The sequence below is a fragment of the Pristis pectinata genome, chromosome 3 (genome assembly GCF_009764475.1).
Source record: "Pristis pectinata isolate sPriPec2 chromosome 3, sPriPec2.1.pri, whole genome shotgun sequence".
NCBI classification, from domain to species: domain Eukaryota; kingdom Metazoa; phylum Chordata; class Chondrichthyes; order Rhinopristiformes; family Pristidae; genus Pristis; species Pristis pectinata.
The window spans coordinates 55,771,523-55,791,910 of NC_067407.1; the positions used below are offsets into that span (position 1 = coordinate 55,771,523).

The 20,388-nt window shown below is 38.3% G+C and overlaps 1 protein-coding gene across 3 annotated transcripts in view; it reads right to left on the reverse strand.

The window, feature by feature from the left end:
* vamp4 (vesicle-associated membrane protein 4) overlaps nt 1-20,388 on the reverse strand; it is a 79,164-nt gene that overhangs the window by 24,630 nt on the left and 34,146 nt on the right. For 2 of the 3 annotated variants that reach the window (XM_052012887.1, XM_052012886.1), the window contains exons 3-4: nt 19,535-19,581; nt 17,030-17,080 (exon numbers count right to left, since the gene is read on the reverse strand). In XM_052012887.1, coding sequence (XP_051868847.1) covers nt 17,030-17,080; nt 19,535-19,581 — 98 coding nt within the window. The remainder of the gene's footprint in view (nt 1-17,029; nt 17,081-19,534; nt 19,582-20,388) is intronic. The other variant, XM_052012888.1, reaches the window with a different exon arrangement.

Here is a 20,388-nt window from a genome sequence, read left to right on the forward strand (position 1 = left end):
GACGCCAGGGTAGAAGGAAGCTGAAAATGATCTCAGTGGGTTCAGCAACAAGGACCTAAATCAACAAGACCAGCTCAATGGCCTTTTTTATTCCCATGTTCTTATTTTTATAAGTCAGCTAACATTACATTTGAATCAATGAAGCTTATATGGTGAAAATTTAAATGGTTCTTTAATTACTGACAATTAAGACTAACCAACTTCCAATTTAATTTTATTCACTATTTTAACAGGTATGAAAGATGTGGAGTAAAATACCCATTATTCCACAAAATCACTTCAGTTCTCAGAGTCTCTTTATGTTTCTGCTTTTATTTTCCATTTGGAAGTCTTCTTTTACTTAATTTATTAATATTAAAAGGAATCATTTAATGTCTAGAGATGGGGTAGACTACAGTTTAAGAAAGATATCCATTTACCTTTGGCATTTGTATTTGCATTCAGCCAGACTGGCAGGATGGAAGTTACACTTCATTCCCCCACCCCAATCCTGTAATCACACAGCTACCCACCCATCCACTACCCCCCACGCAGCCCCAACCCCTCCGCCAACTATGTCTCCTGCATCGGAACATATTAAATCAATTTGGACAGTCTCACAGTCCCAGAAGTCAGTACAAAACTGAACATAATTCATTACTAATTGGTAACTCCAAAACAAAAGCACTGCTGTTGTGTTGAGGTAGATTACATGTTGCATTACTCTACATTTCTAACCAGCAAATGTGCCCATATGAATATGCAAATAAAAAGTATTTTCAGCACTCACTTTATATTGATCAATGCAATTGACTTAAAAAAAAATTCATCATGCTTGGAACTTTGTGCATCAAAACATCTTAAAGTATTTTAAGAAATACTCTTTAACAAATTAAAACTTGGAAATAATTAAAATCAAATCCGAGTTGTAGAAGAACCAATGCAGAAATTTGTCTGCTGCAAACAGATTATCAATTTTATTTTATCAAACCTATTATCATTTTCAGCTGAAACAAACAAACAAAACATTGCTAGAAAGCCTCCTTGCTTGCATTATTCCTCCACCAACTCCTCTCAAGTTTGTAAATCTGAAATAAGACTACAGCATTGTTGGATTTGCAAATTTGCTAAAATAAAACTATAATGGTTCTTTTGTGCTGGAGTGTTAAAAGTCAGGCACAAGGACCAATCATCAAAAAAAAGTTAAGGCTTTATCCATCTACGCACAAAATAAATTTGGTGATGATACAAGTGGTTTTAAGTAAATTAACCCTAATTCAAAATTTAATATTGCAGTAGATTTTGCTGGTGCAGGTATTTTGTGTGGCCAATTAACTGGATATTTTAACCTCGCCATTCAGCTTGAAACCTTTTTGAGCTTCAAACTACCGATAACACTGGTGGATAACAGCACAGCAAGGGCAATGGGCTGTGGGACCTGGGTTAATGTTCCATTACTTAATGAAATTTCAGATTGAAGAAGCTAGAGAACAATGAAATGGATAAGCAAATCAGAGTTAAGTAATTTGGAGAGAAAAGGGGGAAAAAAAAGCTGGATCAAGAGAGGAAGAAGAAGAAAAAAACAAAAATCTAATAATTTTAAAAATGTTCAATTTACCACCTGCAGCAGATAAACTTCAGTTTCTTAAGTTCCCTTTCCAGCTTGGAGACATTGTGCAGTATTACATAAATTATCAAAGCAGACCTTTCATGTTAAGTATCAGCCCTAACTCCGTGATGTCTTTAATTTGCAGTGAATTGCATTGAAACACACAGCGAGGTTGAAGGGGAGAACTGCCCTTCTCTTAACTTTGAAGGACTGAGAGTTGCAAACCACCGAGATTTACCTGGTAGCAACTATGTGCATGTGAAACAATTTTGCCAGCAAATTCTTGCCTATAAAGTGTCATATGACTATTATTGTGAACTGAAATTCATACACTCTAATCATTAACAGAAACACAGAAAAATCCTTGCAGATGGTAGAATTCGGAAGTTCACAAAATAGATCCCTTTCCAGACAGTTATAAAAAAAGACAAAGCATGAATTGCCAGTGCTGATGCAATGCTAAACACAGTTAGCACACGGTTACAATTTTGAAACTTTGCACAAGGCAATACAATACGAGCAGTATGCAAGACAAGTTTTTCACTGTACTTCGGTACAAGTGACAATAATAAACCAATACCAATTTGTGAAAGTGAGACAAAAATTTAAAACCAAAGTTGCAACTGAACAAGTCATATTTTTTAATCCTTCAGATGAGAGAACATCAATACGAACTGTCACTGTATTTGTCTCTCAATAGATGCTACGCAAATTTGAGTATTTTTACTACCCACAGCATTTCAATTGTATACTCATGATATAATTCAATAATCTTGTCCTAGTCCTATGAAGCCCCAGGGTGATCCTATCACACATACTTTGATTTTGTTTTTAGTTTATCAAAACTTATCTCCCAATTTTGTTCAGCTTTATTTTCTTTAAAACATAGGACGATACATATCTATTCTGACTTGACATTACAGTGCCTAAAACTTAAATTATTTGTACAATAGAAAATGAGCACATCATAGAGAAGCTGAACAGTAAAAAAATACTGCGGTGTCTGTTCAACAGACAATTATTACCTTATAAAAGAACAAGCTAAACAGCACGAAAAAATACTGTAATATGCATTATGCTGCAGTAACAAAATTAACTACAACTGCCTGTAATATCTGCATACTTAATTCACCAATGATTCTGGGCAAGTATCAATATACAAACAGAAGAGGTTGCTTTTTCTAGCCTTCACTAATCTGAAAGCCATGAACAATGTAACTATCATATGATAAGTCTGTAATGGTGTCAGCATTTTACATTGTACAGTTATTGCTCACAGATCTTAAGGATGCCTGACTGGTTAGATGTTGAGATGTTTCCACTAGCCTGAGAATCTCGAACAAGGGGACATAATTTCAAAATAAGGGGCATTAACAACCGAGGTGTATAGAAATTTCTTCTTGCAGAGGGTGATGAATCTCTGGAATTCTGTCTCAGAGTTGTGGAGGATAACTCGTTAGCAGTACTTAAAGTGGAGGTAGATTTTTTTTAAATATTGGCTGATTGACGGCTGTGGGGAACTGGCACAGAGGAGAAGCTGAGGCCTGGGGTAGATCGGTCATGCTCATATTGAGTGGTGGGGAAGTCAATTGATTTGATGAAATGCTGAGCCAGGATTTGACTCAAAACACAATTCATCTGGTTAAAAGGTGAACGATTAAAGAACAACTTCAGCTAAATAATGTTGGCTTAAAATGCAGTACTGAGGGAGTATACCTCAATCAGTGTCATCTTTCAAAAGAACCATCCTGTTCATCTCACTCCTGTGCACTTTACCCATAGCCTTGCAAATATTTTGTTTTTAAAATCTGAGAAATTCAAACTTTCATGAATGAGACTCCACACAAGTAATAGGTAATATTTGCAGCCAGAAAAGTCGTACAACAACATCTACCTTGCATTGATAATTAGCAGTCCTAGATGTGCAATAACTTTAGTTTTTATCTAAAGGGCAAATAATTACCTTCATGACACTGAACACTAGTCAAAGGCGAGACCAATATGAAAATAAGTTAAAATAAACAGAAGGATCTGACAGCAACCTGTGGATACCTGAGCTTAATCAAACATCAATGCATCTGAATTTACTGAACCATTTATGCATATTTTGGCAGCAAGAACTGTTCATCATCTGAAACTTAATGACCTCAAATGGTGCAAAATATCATAATGGTAGAAATATGCACAGTCAGCATTTATGAATTAGAGAAATGAAAGCCATCTTAAAAAAATAAAAACTAGCAAAGCAAATCTGGATTTCCAGCTGTTTGTAATTATTTTTATGATTACCTCTGTGGCCAAAAATGTACCTGAAATGTGAGAGCATAACTTAAAGGACGTGATGAGAAGATATCTAATGCTCATAATGGACGAGATACAGACAGTAATAAGAAGCCAAGCGTGACGGCAGAGCAAGTGTTGGATTGAATGACAGCACACCGTCTCCTTCTTCCATGTGAAATGATTATGGAGTACTAAATTTATTTTTGGTGTAGTCAATTATCACAACATTAAGGAATCACTGTTATACAGATTTCCCCTCACTCTTTCCTAAAAGCCAAAATATCTACAAAAAATACAAAGATCCAATGTAAAATATTTTTCCAGAACCCTTTTCTTCTGTTGAGGTCAGCAAAGAAACTTGTTTACTTGTGACATATTGCACTGCATGTAGAGATGAGGAAGATTAGAAAGCGAAATATCTGACTTCCTTACAGGCTCAAATGTCAATCTTAGCAATTTGTATAAAACTAGAAGCATAATTTCTTTGCTACGTTACTCAAGCTACTGTATTCTTTCTTAGAAATAGTGACTCAATAATCTTTGAACAAATTTTGGCAAGACTGACAAAAGGGAACCGAACACCCAAAGATCAGATCATGCTGCTTGTTTAGCCAGTTAAATGAACAGCGACAGTCAGTTTATTCTCCACTTCTGTGCCTGCACAATGCAAAATGCAGGTCAGAAATCAGGTGGCGGTCAAATCCCAACTAACTTATTGCACTCAGAGACAAAAGAGTGATAGCAGATGCTGGAAATCTGGAGCAATGAACACAAAATTGCTGGAGGAACTCAGAGTCCTGATGAAGGATCTCAGCCCGAAACATCAACTGTTTATCTCCCTCCATAGATACTGCCTGACCTGCTGAATTCCTCCAGCACTTTGTGTTCATTACTTATTCCTGATTTCTGCAATAAGTTGACCCTAGCACTGCAACTAGTCAGCAACCCTCTACAGAATAGCCCTCTACAAGCAGCATGACATTGATATTAAAAAAAAAATTCCCTATTGGAAGTGATATCAAAATTAATTCAATGATTAATGAGCTCCAAAGTAGGATACAGTAGCCTGAGTAAAATAATTGATACTATGTATCCAATTTTGCACCTTAGTTCAAAAAGCCTTGGGCAGCAACAAGCTATTAACAGCCATCAGGATGGTCTGGGAAATGGCCTCAGGAAATGCCACCTGAGGTCTAGTTGCCATTCACTGATAGCTTTGCTCTGCTAAATGTCAACAGCTCTGAAGACCTGAGCTCATTTAGACTTGGCAACTGCGTGATTAGTGTGGGTGGTGGGTATGAAAAATGACAATGTCTGTTATTTCTCAAAAATTCAGGATTTGTGATGTATCAGTCAAATCTAATGGGAAGGTGTTTGTACTGCATGAATATATTTTGAAATATTTATGCATCTCTGAAGATAAGTAATTGATTTTGTTGAAGGAACCAAATGTAATATTACTAAGTTTGTTAATAATACAAAACTGGAAGAGATTGAGAGTTCTGAAGAGAATGTGAATATTCCTCAAGGCAATTTAGGCAAGTGAGTAAGCAATTACACGGTGGATATTGAATAGAGTGTATAAATGTGAAGTTATCAACTTTAATAAGAAAAAGGCAGACTATTATTTAACTGGTGAGAGATTAGGAAAAATTGATATACAAGGGCACCCGGGAGTCCTTGTACACCAGGAAAGCAAATGGTACGTTGGCCTTCATTGCAAGAGGCTGAGTATAGGAACAAGGATGGCTTGCTACAATTACAGAAAAAGGACTGCAGATGCTGTAATCTAGATGAAAAACACGATGATGCTGGATCGAGATTCAGTTAGTTTTTCATCTAGATTCCAGCATCTGCAATCCTTTGTTTCTCTAGTCTTGGAACCTTGCAGCCTAACGGCATGAATATTTAGGTAATCCCCCCCACCACGCTTCTTCTCTTCCCTTTCCTAGCCTTTTGTTCTTCTCTCTTCTTATCTTTTACCCATCCCTTGGTGGATCTGCTCTCCCCCTCCCCCGCACCTGCTTATCACTATCTTACCTGCATCTACCTATCACCGCCCTGTGCCCAACCCACCTCCCCTCTTTTGTCCACCCATTGCTGCTCTGCTTTTCCCTCCGATATATTGGGCTTCCCCTTCTCCCATTTTCAGTCCTGAAGGAGGATCCTGACCAGAAACGCTGACCACCTGCTTTTCTCCACAGATGCTGCCAGCATCATTGTGTTTTTCATTTGGTTTGCTACAATTATTCAGGGACTTGGTGAAGATCATATCTGGAGTACTGGGTGTAGTTTTGGTTCCATTACTTCAAGGATACATTTGCCATAGAGGGAATTCAGTGAAGGTTCACCAGTCTGATTCTTGGGGCAGTAGGATTGTCATGAGGAGAGATTGGGTCTACATTCACTGGAATTTAGATGACAGAGGATTTCATTGAAACATCTAACATTCTGACAGTGCTAGATAAACTAAATTAGGAAGAATATTTCCCCTTGGTGGGGGAATCTAGAACTAGGGGTCACAGTCTCAAGATACAGATCAAAACATTCACCTGTGCAATTCTCTACCACAAAGCCAGTGGGAGCCAATTTGTTTAATATATTTGAGGAGGTAGAAGACAACCGGCTACAATTGTACTGAATGAAGGAACAAATAAAGCTACAACTACTAATATAAAACCCTACAAATTTACAGACCATTCAGCTGTGTTCCTGCCAGGCCACCAACCGCTTTGTAGGCAAATCTCACTTTCCAGACCTTGAGCCATGACTTTTAGGTTACAATGGTTTAAGAGTTCATTCAGGCACTTCTTATAAAATTGTTTGTTTCCTCCTCTACCACCCTTTCATGGAGTGAATTCCAGGCCTCCACCATCCATGGTTACCCCATCCAAGGCCTTTATAAATGTATACAACTCAGTTAAATCTCCCTCTGCTTCCTTTCTTTCAAAGAAAACCTCTGCCTTGATTACTTTCCTTTTGACTGATAGTTCTTGTGAACTGCCTGTGCACCCTTTCTTGTGCATATCCATTCTGTAGGTGATAACCAGAACCGTATATAGTACTCTTGCTGTAGCCAACGAAATGGTTTAAATGCTTTGACTTCTAAGTTTACAGAAGACATGAAAATTGATGGTGTTGTAGATAGTGAAGGTTATTTAAGGCTATAGCAGCATGTAGATCAGCTGGAAAGTTGGGTGGAGCAATGGCAGATGGAATTCAATCCTGACAACTACAACATGAAGAAATGACAAAGATGATTGAAAGTAGGGCAGTGGATATTGTCCACAGAGACTTTATTGGCTTGGTCATAAAGGTATGGGGGTGTGGAAGGCAGAGTTTGACTGGAGGTTTGTGCCCAGTGATGATGGAAGTATGTAAAATTTTGAGAGGCATACATAGCATAGATCGTCAGAGTTGTTTTCCCCATGGTGGGGATGTCAAATACTAGATGGCATAGGGTTTAAGGTGAGAGGGGAAAAGTTTAAAGCAGATTTGGGAGGCAAGTTTCTTTTCTGAAAAAAACAGAGAGTGATAGGTGTCTGGAATGCACTGTCAGAGGAGGTGGTAGAAGCAGATGCAACAGCAATATCTCAGAGGAATCTAGGCAGGTATACAAAAAGAGCGGAACGGACCATGTACAGCCAGGTGGGATTAGTTTAGACTGGCATCATGACCAGCAGATGTGGTGGGCTGAAGCATCTGTTCTTGTGCTGTACTATCCTATGATATATTTTGGGAAGTCAAATAAGGGTAGGGCATACACAGTAAATGATAGGGCCCTAAGGAATGTTGATGAAAAGAGGGACTCTGGGGTTCAAGTCCATAGTTCTCTGAAAGTGGCAACACTGGTGGATAGCGTGATGAAGGCGGTATATGGCATGCTTGCCTTCAAACAAGGCATAGAATATAAGAGTTGGGATGTCACATTACAACTTTACAAAACATTGGTTAGGCCACACTTGTACTACTGTGTGCATTTCTAGTCACCAGACTAAAGGAGGGATGTGATGGTGCTGGAGAGGGCACACCGGATTAAAGGTGTTTTGTTGTAAGGAGAGATTGGATAGGCTGGGTTTGTCAAATGGCTTCATTCATTGATCTTCCTAGTTTATCATTCTTTCCCCCCGCCCCCCCCCCCCCCCCCCATAGCCTGTAATTGTTTACATAATCCACATTGGAATAAAAAAAGCAGGGAGAGCAAAGTTTTGCAGCAAAACCCTGGAACAAGAATACTGAGCTGCCATTCCTTTAGTTCAATTTCAGGAAAAGCTACAATATCACAGTCAGACAAGTTGATCTGTGCCCTCAGTTCATGAATTTTTATTTCCTAGACTCCTTAAAACAGATGCCATTAAGCACTGCCAGAATTTTGTTGCCTTTTTCCCCAGCCTTTGTTTCCCTTGCCTTCCAAACCTGGTTATTAATCTTCTAAGCTTCCACTTCTAACGTGCTTCTTTCCCTCAGAAACAGCTCTCCAAGTTTCATCCCTGCCATGCTGATATACATAAACAAATACAATAGCAACCAGGTGCATTTAAATATAAAGCTGGTGTCCTATTTCCTACACGGTGTATTAGCAGCTCTCCTTTGGGAAAGGGTGGTTCCCCCTGCTGTCTGGCCAATATCAACTCTATAGCAAGCTGTTATTTTGTGATAATTTCAAATTCCCAAATGAGATAATTGTTGTCTGCATGAAAAACTACTCTTCGTGATTAGCCTTTACAAAATCTTATTTAGAACCTTGAGTATTAGGTGCAGCATAGCCACATGCTATCATGACTTCAAGAAGGAAATAGCTCAGAATTAACAAAAACACTGCCTGGTAAATATGCAAAGATAAAATTGACAATCATGGATTTTTTTTTGTTAGACTGCACATTACGGAGGCTGCGTATTTAAAATTATCCAAGGATGGGAGAAGTTAGATAGAGGAAGACTTTATCAGTCTCGATGAAGTCATTGAAAGGACAAGAATGAAGGACTATAAATTTTGAATAATTTGAGACACCAAGAAAAATGTCTGTGCAGAGAGCTGACAGGCTACTTGCATTTTGATTGAACAGCTGAGGCAGAAATTACAGCAAGGTTCATGATAACATTGAATAGATGAAGAAAAGCAGAAATAGAATGGAGAAACCTGATTAAAAATATTTGCTCATGTGGTGTAAATACTGACATCAACCAGTTGAGCCAAATAGCACATTTCGTAACTTCTATGCATTTGGCAGTTGATTCAGCCTTAAATGGCCATGAAGTGTTTCTTCTTAAGAATGAATAAATTTAAATTAATAAACTTTAAAATGAATACCAGGACTTTAATATTACTTAAAAATAAACTGTAGAGAAACGACATTCGCCTTCAAGGAGGCTGGATTGCATCAACGTAGAAGTGAAAGCAAGTATTGAAAATTCCTTTTTTTTCCTGAGGAGTCAGTCAAATTACATCAATCATTCAAAATCAGACAGGTTGTCACAAGGAGATCATGCAGACATGCAAACAGTACTGGGACCAGCCTAAAATAACTCCCTTTATATAGTACTAAATAAGTTTCCTTTTTGACTGTTTATGTTAACATTATCACATTAAAACATAGTAATAAAAATGATGAATAGAAAACAGTCAAATGTTAACACAAAAATTCTGAATGAAACTCAGTACTTGATGAAGAAAGAATATTTGAATTTAATTAAAATCTAAATTAAGCATAATTTTAAATTCCTGCAGCGACAAGTTAGCATTAATGAACACTCAGCAAAACAAGTTGTTTTACATGAAAACCTATTCTAAATTAAATACAGTCAACAAGGAAAGTCATTAAATGGATAATACAATTACATTAGAACTTTAGTTGTTATCTAACTTAGCAACATTTTAATTGGGAATTCTCCACCCCAAGGCTATAGATGCTCAATGTACTGAAGACTGAGACTGATTATTTGACAACAAGGGATATTAGGTATAGGACAGAAAATTCGTATTGATGTAAAAATTTAGCCAGTATCTCATTTAATGATAGAGCAGACTTGAGGGACTATAGACTTTACCCAAGGCAGCACAAGGACTATTCTTGTTCCTCCTAATTCTTAATATTGTGATTCCTCCAACTAAATGGAGGACTCTAGAAGAAAGCAATGCGCCAAATGCTGCACCACTAAATTAGCATAGTGCCTCCTATTCCCAGCTGTTTCCAACTCATTTAGAACAGTGACGTGGAACCCAATACCTCACGGTGAAGTCACCTATAATGATGTTCCCCACTCACAATCCTGGAGCTCGTTACTGGGTAACCCTAGCAGGTTACCTGCCTAGGATGGGATGCCTGGAAAGGAAAACGGAAGCAAGAAATAAAAGTAACAAAAACAGAAAAGATAAATCAGCATTGAAAGATAAAGAGCAATTTCACATTTTGACGAAGTCCTTTTCAGTGAACTGGATTTTTTTTTTAAAAACTTTTTTTTAATTGCGCTTTCATCCTGTGAACTTCAAGCATTTTCTGTTTTAAAGGAAGACACCCATTATTCCTTGTTCCTTCTTGCAATGCATGTTAGTGTAATTTTAAGAACCAAGTGTAACTCATGGTATGACTTTTGACACGTTAGTTGAGAGTTACTGCCTTGAATAAAGGATGTTCTGCTGATGTCCAGTTCCGAGGATAGGCCCCCAACACAAAACATTAACTGGTTTCTCTTTTTACAGATGCTGCTTGGCTGGTAAAGTTCTTCCAATATTTATGTTTTTGATTCAGCTCCCAGCATCTGCAGTTTTGTTTTCCATGTTCCGTTGATAATCCTACTTCTGCTATTTGCCTTAAAATCTGCAAATATTACCTGGCGTTTGAAATATTATAGCTTGAAAGAGTAGCAGGATAGTGATCTAGTGCAAAAGAAAGAAACAGGAGCAGAGATGATGACAGGCAAAGAACCTTGTGGATATGTCAGTGAGCTCAACACATACTCAGTCATTCACCTGTATTTGAAAAGGGTGCACAATGTTATTGTGATATTGGAATATGACGCACAACAGAGAAATGCAGGTATAGGTGAGCAGAGGAAGGTGACAGTGCTGCAGGTGAGAGGGCCAGAGACACTGGGAGTCCAACACCGCAAACTACGGACAATGTTTTATATGAAGAGTTTAAAAAAAATAACGTTCTTAATCTGGCACTCTAAGAAAACTGCAAAGTTTGATATGTGCAACAAAGGACCAGAAGGAAGAGTTCGTGAATATCTGATAAAATGGTGTAATTTCCAGGTGTTTTTAGATTAGTCTCATTGTAAGCAATCAGAATCAGGTTTATCATCACCGACTTATATGTCGTGAAATTTGTTGTTTTGTGGCAGCAGTACAGTGCAAAGACACAAAATTTCTATAAATTACAAAAGAAATTAGTGCAAAAATAAAATAATGAAATAGTGTTCATGGACTGTTCAGAAATCTTATGGCAGAGGGGAAGAAGCTGTTCCTAAATCATTGAGTGTGGGACTTCAGGCTCCTGTTCCTCATTCCCGATGGTAGTAATGAGAAGAGGGCACGTCCCGGATGGTGATGGTCCTTAGTGATGGATGCCACCTTCTTGAGGCACTGTCTCTTGACATCCTCAATGATGGGGAGGGTTGTGCCCGTGATGGAGCTGACTGAGTCTACAACCCTCTGCAGCCTCTTTCGATCCTGTGCATTGGAGTCTCCATACTATGATGTGAGGCAACCAGTCAGAATGATCTACACTGTACATCTATAGAAATTTGTAAGAGTCTTTGGTGACATACCAAATCTCCTCAAACTCCTAAAGTAGAGCTGCTGGTGTACCTTCTTCATGACTGCGTCGATGTGTTGGGCCCAGGATAGATCCTCTGAGATGTTGATGCCCACCCTTTCCACCGCTAACCCCTCAATGAGGACTGGTGTGTGTTCTCCCGACTTCCTCTTCCTGAAGTCCACAATCAATTCCTTGGTCTTGCTGACGTTGAGTGCAAGGTTGTTGTTGTGACACCACTCAACCAGCCGATCTATCTCACTCCTGTACGCCTCTTCGTTGCTATCTGAGATTCCACCAACAACAGTGGTGTCATCTGCAAATTTATTATATAGATGGCATTTGAGCTGTGCTTAGCCACACAGTTGTGAGTGGAGAGAGAGCGAGAGAGCATTCAGGCAAAACAATTTGGTACAGTGGACTCAACATTCAAGGGAACACTAATAGTAGCTGCCTGTACAAAGACAGTGTTTCAAAAAAAGAAAAAAATGACAGTTTCACTCAGGATTCTGAGGTGCAAGCAGGGAACAAGCCCACAGAAATGGTAATAGCATTGGGGTCTACTTCTACAGGGCTAAGTAATGTGGAGTCTGCAGGTAGGTCCAGTGGGAAACCAGGTTGTGTGTGCAGAGAAGGCAGGAGGCCTTGTTATTGATGCAATGTGATCCATTTGGCCTTAATGCCCATTCAAGAGAGGCTTGTGCTACAATTATCTGAGGGTAAGGTTAGTCCCTGAAGAAGGTAACTGCTGGCAAGGATGGTGGCCAATGAGATGCTGTATTTTGGAACAAACATTAAAGCAATGCCCCACGTGTCTTCATCATTTGATCAGAATGATGTTAAGGAACTGTTAAAGAGAGAAAGGGGCTTTCCCAGATGTCCAAGACAACTTGTGTTTCTCCAAGTGATGTCACTAATAAATCGGAATAATTGACAGTTCATAGTTTCTTTTTGGTAAATTATTGGTCAAAGTGGTTGCTGTGTTTGCAAACGTATCAATCATGGCTGTTTGTACTCAGCCAATACCATTGCTTAAGCAGAAGATGAATCACTCCATCATAATGTCACAAGAACAAATAGCCTGCCTTCTGGCCAATACCTTTTTTTTGTACATTCCCTCAACAGAGTAACAAAACAAAACCTGAGTACTGTAATTTCCTGGACATAAACTTCAAAAAGTAAGTACAAACAATTCCTTTGCTGCATAAAGCACAATATGAAGATATTATAAAGCCATTTTATATAAGCTGTCAACATTATTTTGTTACTACTAAGATTTTCTGTTATAATTTTACACATATGGAGAACTGTGCTTCAGTCACACTGGAAGATGTCCTATTTGTTTACATATTTACACATCAGTGTGCCAGACACTCACCCAAAAGGCTCTGCAATTTAGAAGCCATATGTGGTTTTCTTGTGGGAAGGAGTGAAATGTGAAGAGTCTTGGTGGATGGTCATGTGATTAGATAAAGAATAGTAATAGTGAAGTTACGAGGAATAGAGTGGACAGCCAGCACCTCTTTCCCAGGGCACCAATGCTCATTACAAGAGGGCATGGCTTCAAAGTAATGGGTGGGAAGTTCAAGGGAGATATCAGAGGAAGGTTTTTTACCCAGAGAGTGGTTGGGGCATGGAATGCGCTGCCTGGGGAGGTGGTGGAGGCAGGTACATTGGTCAAATTCGAGAGATTACTGGATAAGCATATGGGGGAATTTAGAATAGAGGGATATGTGGGAGGAAGGGGTTACATAGTCTTAGGCAAGGTTTAAAGGTCGACACAACATTGTGGGCCGAAGGGCCTGTATTGTGCTATGTTCTATGACATATTAGCCTGAATTCACCTTATGAATCTTTTGTTTCAATAAGGTGCCTACATAGTTGCTATCAAATCAATGCTACATACAATATGAAAAACCTTTGGAAGCACTCAGCACATTAGGTAGCAATGGGGAAAACAGAGCAAGCATTTCAAGTCAATGACTTTTTGTTCATGACCTTTCCAACAAAGGTCACCAATTTGAAAATTAACACTGTTTCCCTCTCCACAAATGCTATCTGACCTGAGTATTTTGGTTTTGGACGCTATTTATATCTGAAGCCTTATCTTATATTTTTTGAAAAAAAGAATGCTTCTTCTGGACATTTAGGAATTTTAAAGCATTTAGTGAAGTTATGGGAAGGAGATCAAAAGTAAAATTCATGGCAGATGCCGTTAACAAATATGAGTGATACATACAAAACAATAACATTGTTGGTAAGTTTTGTACGGCCATTGTATTTAGTTATCTTTCACTGATTACCAAAAGAAAATCAAAGATTTTGGCCTGATCCTCCAAGCTAGTGACAAGATTCTGGCCAAATGTCCACGTGATCATTTCTCTTGGGGTACCACATATATGTTGCCTACATACATCACACCTACTTTTTGATCAGGAGGAAATGGGTTTATTGTTATATCAATTATTGCAATATAAAATGTCGAACAGCTGACATTTGAATCTCAGACAAGATGCCAAAATTTGCCTAGGACTAAATCTAGTACAGACTATATTCCTTCTCCACCAGTTCTGCTCTGACCAGAATGTCATTCAAATGCACTGGGATCAATTCTTTTCAACTCTCTGCGTGTACAGTTGGTAGGAAAACTTGACAACTTCTGCTCACAAAGCAGCGGCCTCAGTGCTGTTTGGCAAGGGGAATTGTATCCAGTGAATTAGCAACCAGAATCAATATGGAGCAGAACTGTGCAAACAGCAACAAAAATAAAGCAGATATTATGCAAGGAAGGAGGAATTGGTTGGAAAGTGGATGGGGTTGGAATAGGAAGAGGAAATGTACAGCTGTGCAAGGGATGGGAAAGAACAGAAATGAGTGGGAAATGATGACAGCAGAAAGGGAGAAAAACAATAATGATGGGCATGACAACATGGGAGCAAGGTAACAACACATTTTTGTCTTTCACCTTTAAATTTCCTCTTTAAACCTTAATGTATTTCTGTTGCTATGTTCCACTAATCCAGGTCAAGAACTGCCTATACCTGATGCTGAAGTTTAAAAGTCCATGTCCCTGCTGAGTCAGAGTTATGTTCAAATGCTTTGCTTTTACAGATGGTCTGGTTTGTTTATTCGAAGCAGTTGATCAGCTTTTGCTAATCTTTGAATGTTTGACGGGAGTAAGGCCAGAGTTGGTCCCATCGTTGTGTTGGTCTCCCTGGAATAAAAGTCCTTCTTCACTTGTATACAAAACTAAATATGCACATTACATTTCTACATTTTGCTTCTACGTCGACTTGAATGTGGCATCTTCCCAGTGTATCCAAAAGTTTTCTGCTGCATCAGTTTAAACCTCTAATATTAGTAACAGTTCTCCAACACTGGTTTATTTTTGATGAAGGAGCAGATTTTATTACCGCATTCCATTTGTGCTCCTCAGCCTGTTATTGTCAAATCACTGACTTTAATGGCAGAAAATCAGGGATCAGTGTTCATGGATGTGGAAATCTCTGGCCTTTGTTTTTAAGCAAAGAACATTATTTCCAATTTGCACACTCAGATCTCATAAGCAAATGCTAGAACGCCAAAGAATTTAACATGGGTTAGCAGTTCATTATAAGCCACCAAGCCAGGGCTCAGTAGTATCTCCTAATTGATCTCTGAGAATTCCACACATTTCAGCAGCTGCTGTTCTGGAGGCAGGTTGTTAAACTTTGGCCAAATTCTGTGCTGAGACACAAACAACTTAGTTAAATCAGTTCCACATTTCTTTTTGTTATTGTGGACTTTGACATTATTTACAAGCCAGTCAGACTAACATCCTAGGTCCCCCCCTTGGTCTTTACTTCTCGTTGTCTGGGTGTAGCAGCCAGCATAATCAAAGACCCCACCCACCCAGAACATTCTCTCTTCTCTGCTCTTCCATTGGGTAGAAGATACAGGAGCCCGAGGGCACATACCACCATAGACTTAAGGACAGCTTCTACCCCACTGTGATAAGACTATTGAACGGTTCCCTTATACAATGAGATGGACTCTGACCTCACGATCTACCTTGTTGTGACCTTGTACCTTATTGCACTGCACTTTCTCTGTAGCTGTGACACTTTACTCTGTACTGTTATTGTTTTTACCTGTACTACATCAATGCACTCTGTACTAACTCAATGTAACTGCACTGTGTAATGAATTGACCTGTTTGATCAGTTTGTAAGACAAGTTTTCACTGTACCTCGATACAAGTGACAATAATAAACCAAAGGTGGACAACTACTTGGAAAAATCTGAAGGGTAGTTGCAAGTCACTTAAAAAGGCACAGAGAAATCATTGGCAATCAGCATGATTTTAAGGAAAAGGATTCAATCTAATTGTTCAGAAATCCCAACGATTAGACTTCACTCACTGGATGTCAATCGCCATTCTTCCTCCAGCGCATCAGGTCCCCGTGGGCAAGCTCTTTTTAAACTCACCTGTGCCCCAGTACCACATTCCCTATAAACTCAACTGGTTCCGTTTCCCACTCTCCCTTGAAACTTACCTGGTTCACTCAAAAAATATACTACTGTAACGTGTAACATCTCAAAACGGTAAATTGAAAGCATGTTGGAGTATTAATTGGAATAACAACTAATAGTTCAGAAAACCTGCCAGTTTGGCACCTAAGTCCAAAGTGTCCCACATTAACAGATTGTGGTTATTGGCACATTTTAGGAAGAGAGCAAAAACACTACAAAGATGAAGAGCAGACGTACATAGACATTGCTGGGCCCAGGTGTACAAAAGGGAACACAAACCAGGAAACAGAGTTACTGTTTCAAATAAATGATCTTTTATCAGATATCTGCAGATTTGAATGCTGAAGTTAGGTGGTGGAACTTTGGTGTACTAATTAGAGGGTACACGAGGGCAAAAACTCCAATGAGGAGTGACTGCAATTTTAACATATTTGTACCTGAACAGAACAAAAAGGAAATCAACGCAACTACAACATTGTTACTACCATTAATAGAAAGACAGCCTTGAACCAGAATTTCTCATGTTGTACTGCTACATTTGTTTGATGAACATTTTTTTGGTAATCAAGTAGAACAGCTTATGAAACTTTGAGAAAACAATACATTTTAAATCTCAAACAAGCGAAGAATATACATACTTAAAATATATTTTTCACATTGCATTCTTGCAACATTGCACCGACCTGGCATCTACAGATATTGCCATAGAAAATGTTTGGGCTGAGTCTTCATCAGATGTGGACTAATTGCTTTTGGCATTAATTTTTAGTTATTCATAATTAGAAAACAGTTTGCAGTACAGCAAGATTTTTTTTTGAGGGTTACATAAATAAAAACAGCAGAATATCAAAAGAAATGAACACATCAGAATTAGTCTAAAAGCACATACTGTTTAATCTTGTCATTCTTTGGTCCAAATTTAGGTCCAGTAGGCCCTCTTCTGTAAAAAAAATCATAAATGCTGAATCATATTGAGACAATCCATATTAGACCAGCTATCCAATCTTATTCTTATTATCTTTAATCACAGTCTTCATTAGTAAACCTCATGCAAAGCAACTGATTGAGCAAAGTTAACATTAGCGCCCAAATACACTCATGGAATTGTATATCGCAGTATAAATGACCAAACTGATCAAAGATCAAAAACTAATTGCTATTGCCCACAGGAGACTCAAAACTAGTTAAATAATTTTAGTTACATTATAAATTTAAAGCACTAGTCCAGTTAAAGCTAAAATTTAATTTGGATTGGTGGGAAAAAAAGGCAGCAGGGAAAAAGCATGGAAAGAAAGTTAAAGCAGAAAGGAAGCTTTTGGCCCTATAAGTCCATACCAGCCACAAGAGGAATTATTAGATCTCATCCCTCTTCCCAATTCACAGTCTATAGACTTAAAATTTATGGTTTCGCGAGCACTCATTCAGACACTTTTTAAATATGACAGAGGTTTCTGCATCTACCACTCTCTCTGGTGTTGAGTTCCACCCCTACTTAGTAAGCGTTCTTCAACTCTCTTCTAATCCTTTTATCAATTACACTATATCCTTGTTAGCTGCTGACTTACTATCCTTGGAACTCCGTACTCACGAGGTCAGCCACAGCTGTCACGTCAAATTTGTTCTGAAGGCACAAATTTGTCAAGCTGAAACTTACTTAGAAGTTATTATATCTAGAGGCGTCACTGCCAGCAGCCTTGCATTTTTTGTTTACTGTGGGAAGTCCATGCCCCATCACTTGCAAATAATAAGAACCTAGTGCAATTTAAATCTACATTCCATATTACTGGCCTCTTCCTTGCTGTTCATCCTTCCTAGGCAATTCAAAGTTTTATACAACACAATTTAATCTTCATTCTAAGTAACGTTAGCCTGATCAGATTCTCCTCTTAACTAAATAGTTCCAGCCCTTGCAACATGCTCAAGTTCCTTTACATCCTTTGAAATACAGACATGCCTTCTGCAAGAATGCATAACTCACTGTGAACCAAAATTAACTGAAATTCCTCTCCTGAGATGCTGTGGGAAATTCAGTGTCAGTGCTGAACTTTTCAAATTTTCAATAAGCTGAAAAGAAATTCTGGAGATGCTATAAACTACAGGCTTTTCTTCTGGATCCCTGTGGTATATGATATTACTGAAAGTTCCATGTCATCACAAAAGTAACAAGACGATTACATTGATTTCTATCCTCAAATGCTTTTGAAAATGGTAAATGTCAGGGGAAAATAAACTCATTTACAACCATTTAAAAATGCTGATATAAACTCTGATTCTCTTCCCTCTTCCCAACCAAAGCACCTTTGCTGTGCAAATGGCTTGATATCAAACATTTCCATATGGAACAGTTCATGGTCTTGATGCAGGCAAAATGGATGAGATAGTACAACCAAAAGGGAAGGTTGTGATAATCAAACGAATATGGGTTGGATTAGAGAGTAAGGAGGGCTCAGGGAAGACTTTGGCAACTTTCAGAAAATTATAGGTTAGGGAGGTTCGGCATGTCACCGAACACTCTAACGCTTCTATAGATGTACTGTCGAAAGTATACTGACTGGTTGCATCATGGTCTGGTATGGCAATTTGAATGCACAGGAACAAAAGAAGCTGCAGAGAGTAGTGGACTCAGCCCAGGTACATCCCTGCCCACCATGGAAAGTATCTGCATGAGGTGCTGCCTTAAGGCGGCAGCATCTATAAAAGATCCCGACCATCTTCTCACAGCTACTATTGGGCAGAAAGCACAGAAACCTGAAGTCCCACACCAACAGGTTCAAGAACAGCAAAATCTCTTCAACCATTTGGTTCTTGAACCAATCTGCACAACCCTAATCACTACCTCAGTATCGCAACACTATGACCACTTTGCACTGCAATGGACCTTGTTATTTTTGTTCTAATTGTGTTCTTTCTTGTATAACTTATGTTTAATTTATGCTTTTCTTGTGCATGCTGCTTATATGTATCTATGATGCCGCTGAAAACAAGCTTTTCACTGCACCTGCGCATACATGTACTTGTGCATATGATAATAAACTCGGCTTTGACATTGACTAAACAGTTGTACTACATTCTTTTAAAATATGTGCTCACTGGCATGTTGAGGTCCCATTATCCATCAGGTTTCCTTTTTTGTTTTATTCTACCCTATGTGCTTCTTGACATCCATGGGGATGGTGGGGATGGGGTGGGGGTGAGAGGAGAGAACTTGATATGTGGGGTCCCCCTTCTCTCTCAATGAGAATACAATTTCAATAACTAATTCATGATTTGGCTTAAGCAACATTATAGTTATTTCTTAAAATGGGCTACTTTACCAGACTATGTGAAACATCAACGTCAAGAGTTAGACTATAGAATTCAAAATTACGACAGTGAAATAAAAGTACAAACTCACAGAAAAAAGTCTTCTTCTTCATCAGAGTCATCTTCCAACAGGTTCCGCTGCAAAATAAAAGTCATGTTTATCATGTGGGACACGAACTGGAAATCCTCAGGTTAATTTTGTAAATTGCTCCATCACATCTTAAACTATACCTTTGACAATGTATAGTAAAATTGACTCGTCATATGTATTTGTTTCTCATGCTCTGCTTCACAACACAGTGGTTGTATAGTAGATATCAAAGTTAATCATGCTGAACCCAACTTGACTCCAAGTTACTACATTACACTTTCACCTCAATAACTCAGAAACATGTTCAGATTATTTAATAGATCCAGATTCATAATTGGCATTTGCTAGAAAGGAGCATCATAAGTGTCCTCTGCTGTTGGACTTGATTGTTCCTAAAGTCTTTGGTTAATTTTTTTTAGAAAAGAGAGAAAATTAATAATGGTACGCCAATAGTAACAATGGAAACTCGGTAACTAGGAAAAACAGCAATGAGATCAAAGGACTGGAGAAAGAAACATCTGAGAAGGAAGGAAAATTTAAGTGGAGTGAATTTAATATCAAATCAGAGCCAAAAGATGAAAAAGGAAATAAAGAATAAAAATGAAAAGGAAAAATATAATTTTAAAAAACACTGTTTTCCAAAATCTCAAACATTGATGCACTATCTGAAATAAGATTCCACTGCTTCAATTGTCCATTTTCTAGCAAATAAAAAGAATCACATATTTGAAAGGACACCCATTCCATTAATTAGTAGATTCCACTTTTAGTGGCAATTTCATGTGCAAATGTAGGAATCATGAAAAATCACAGGGCGGTTAAGAGCTAGATGCTCCTAATATGCTACTAAACAC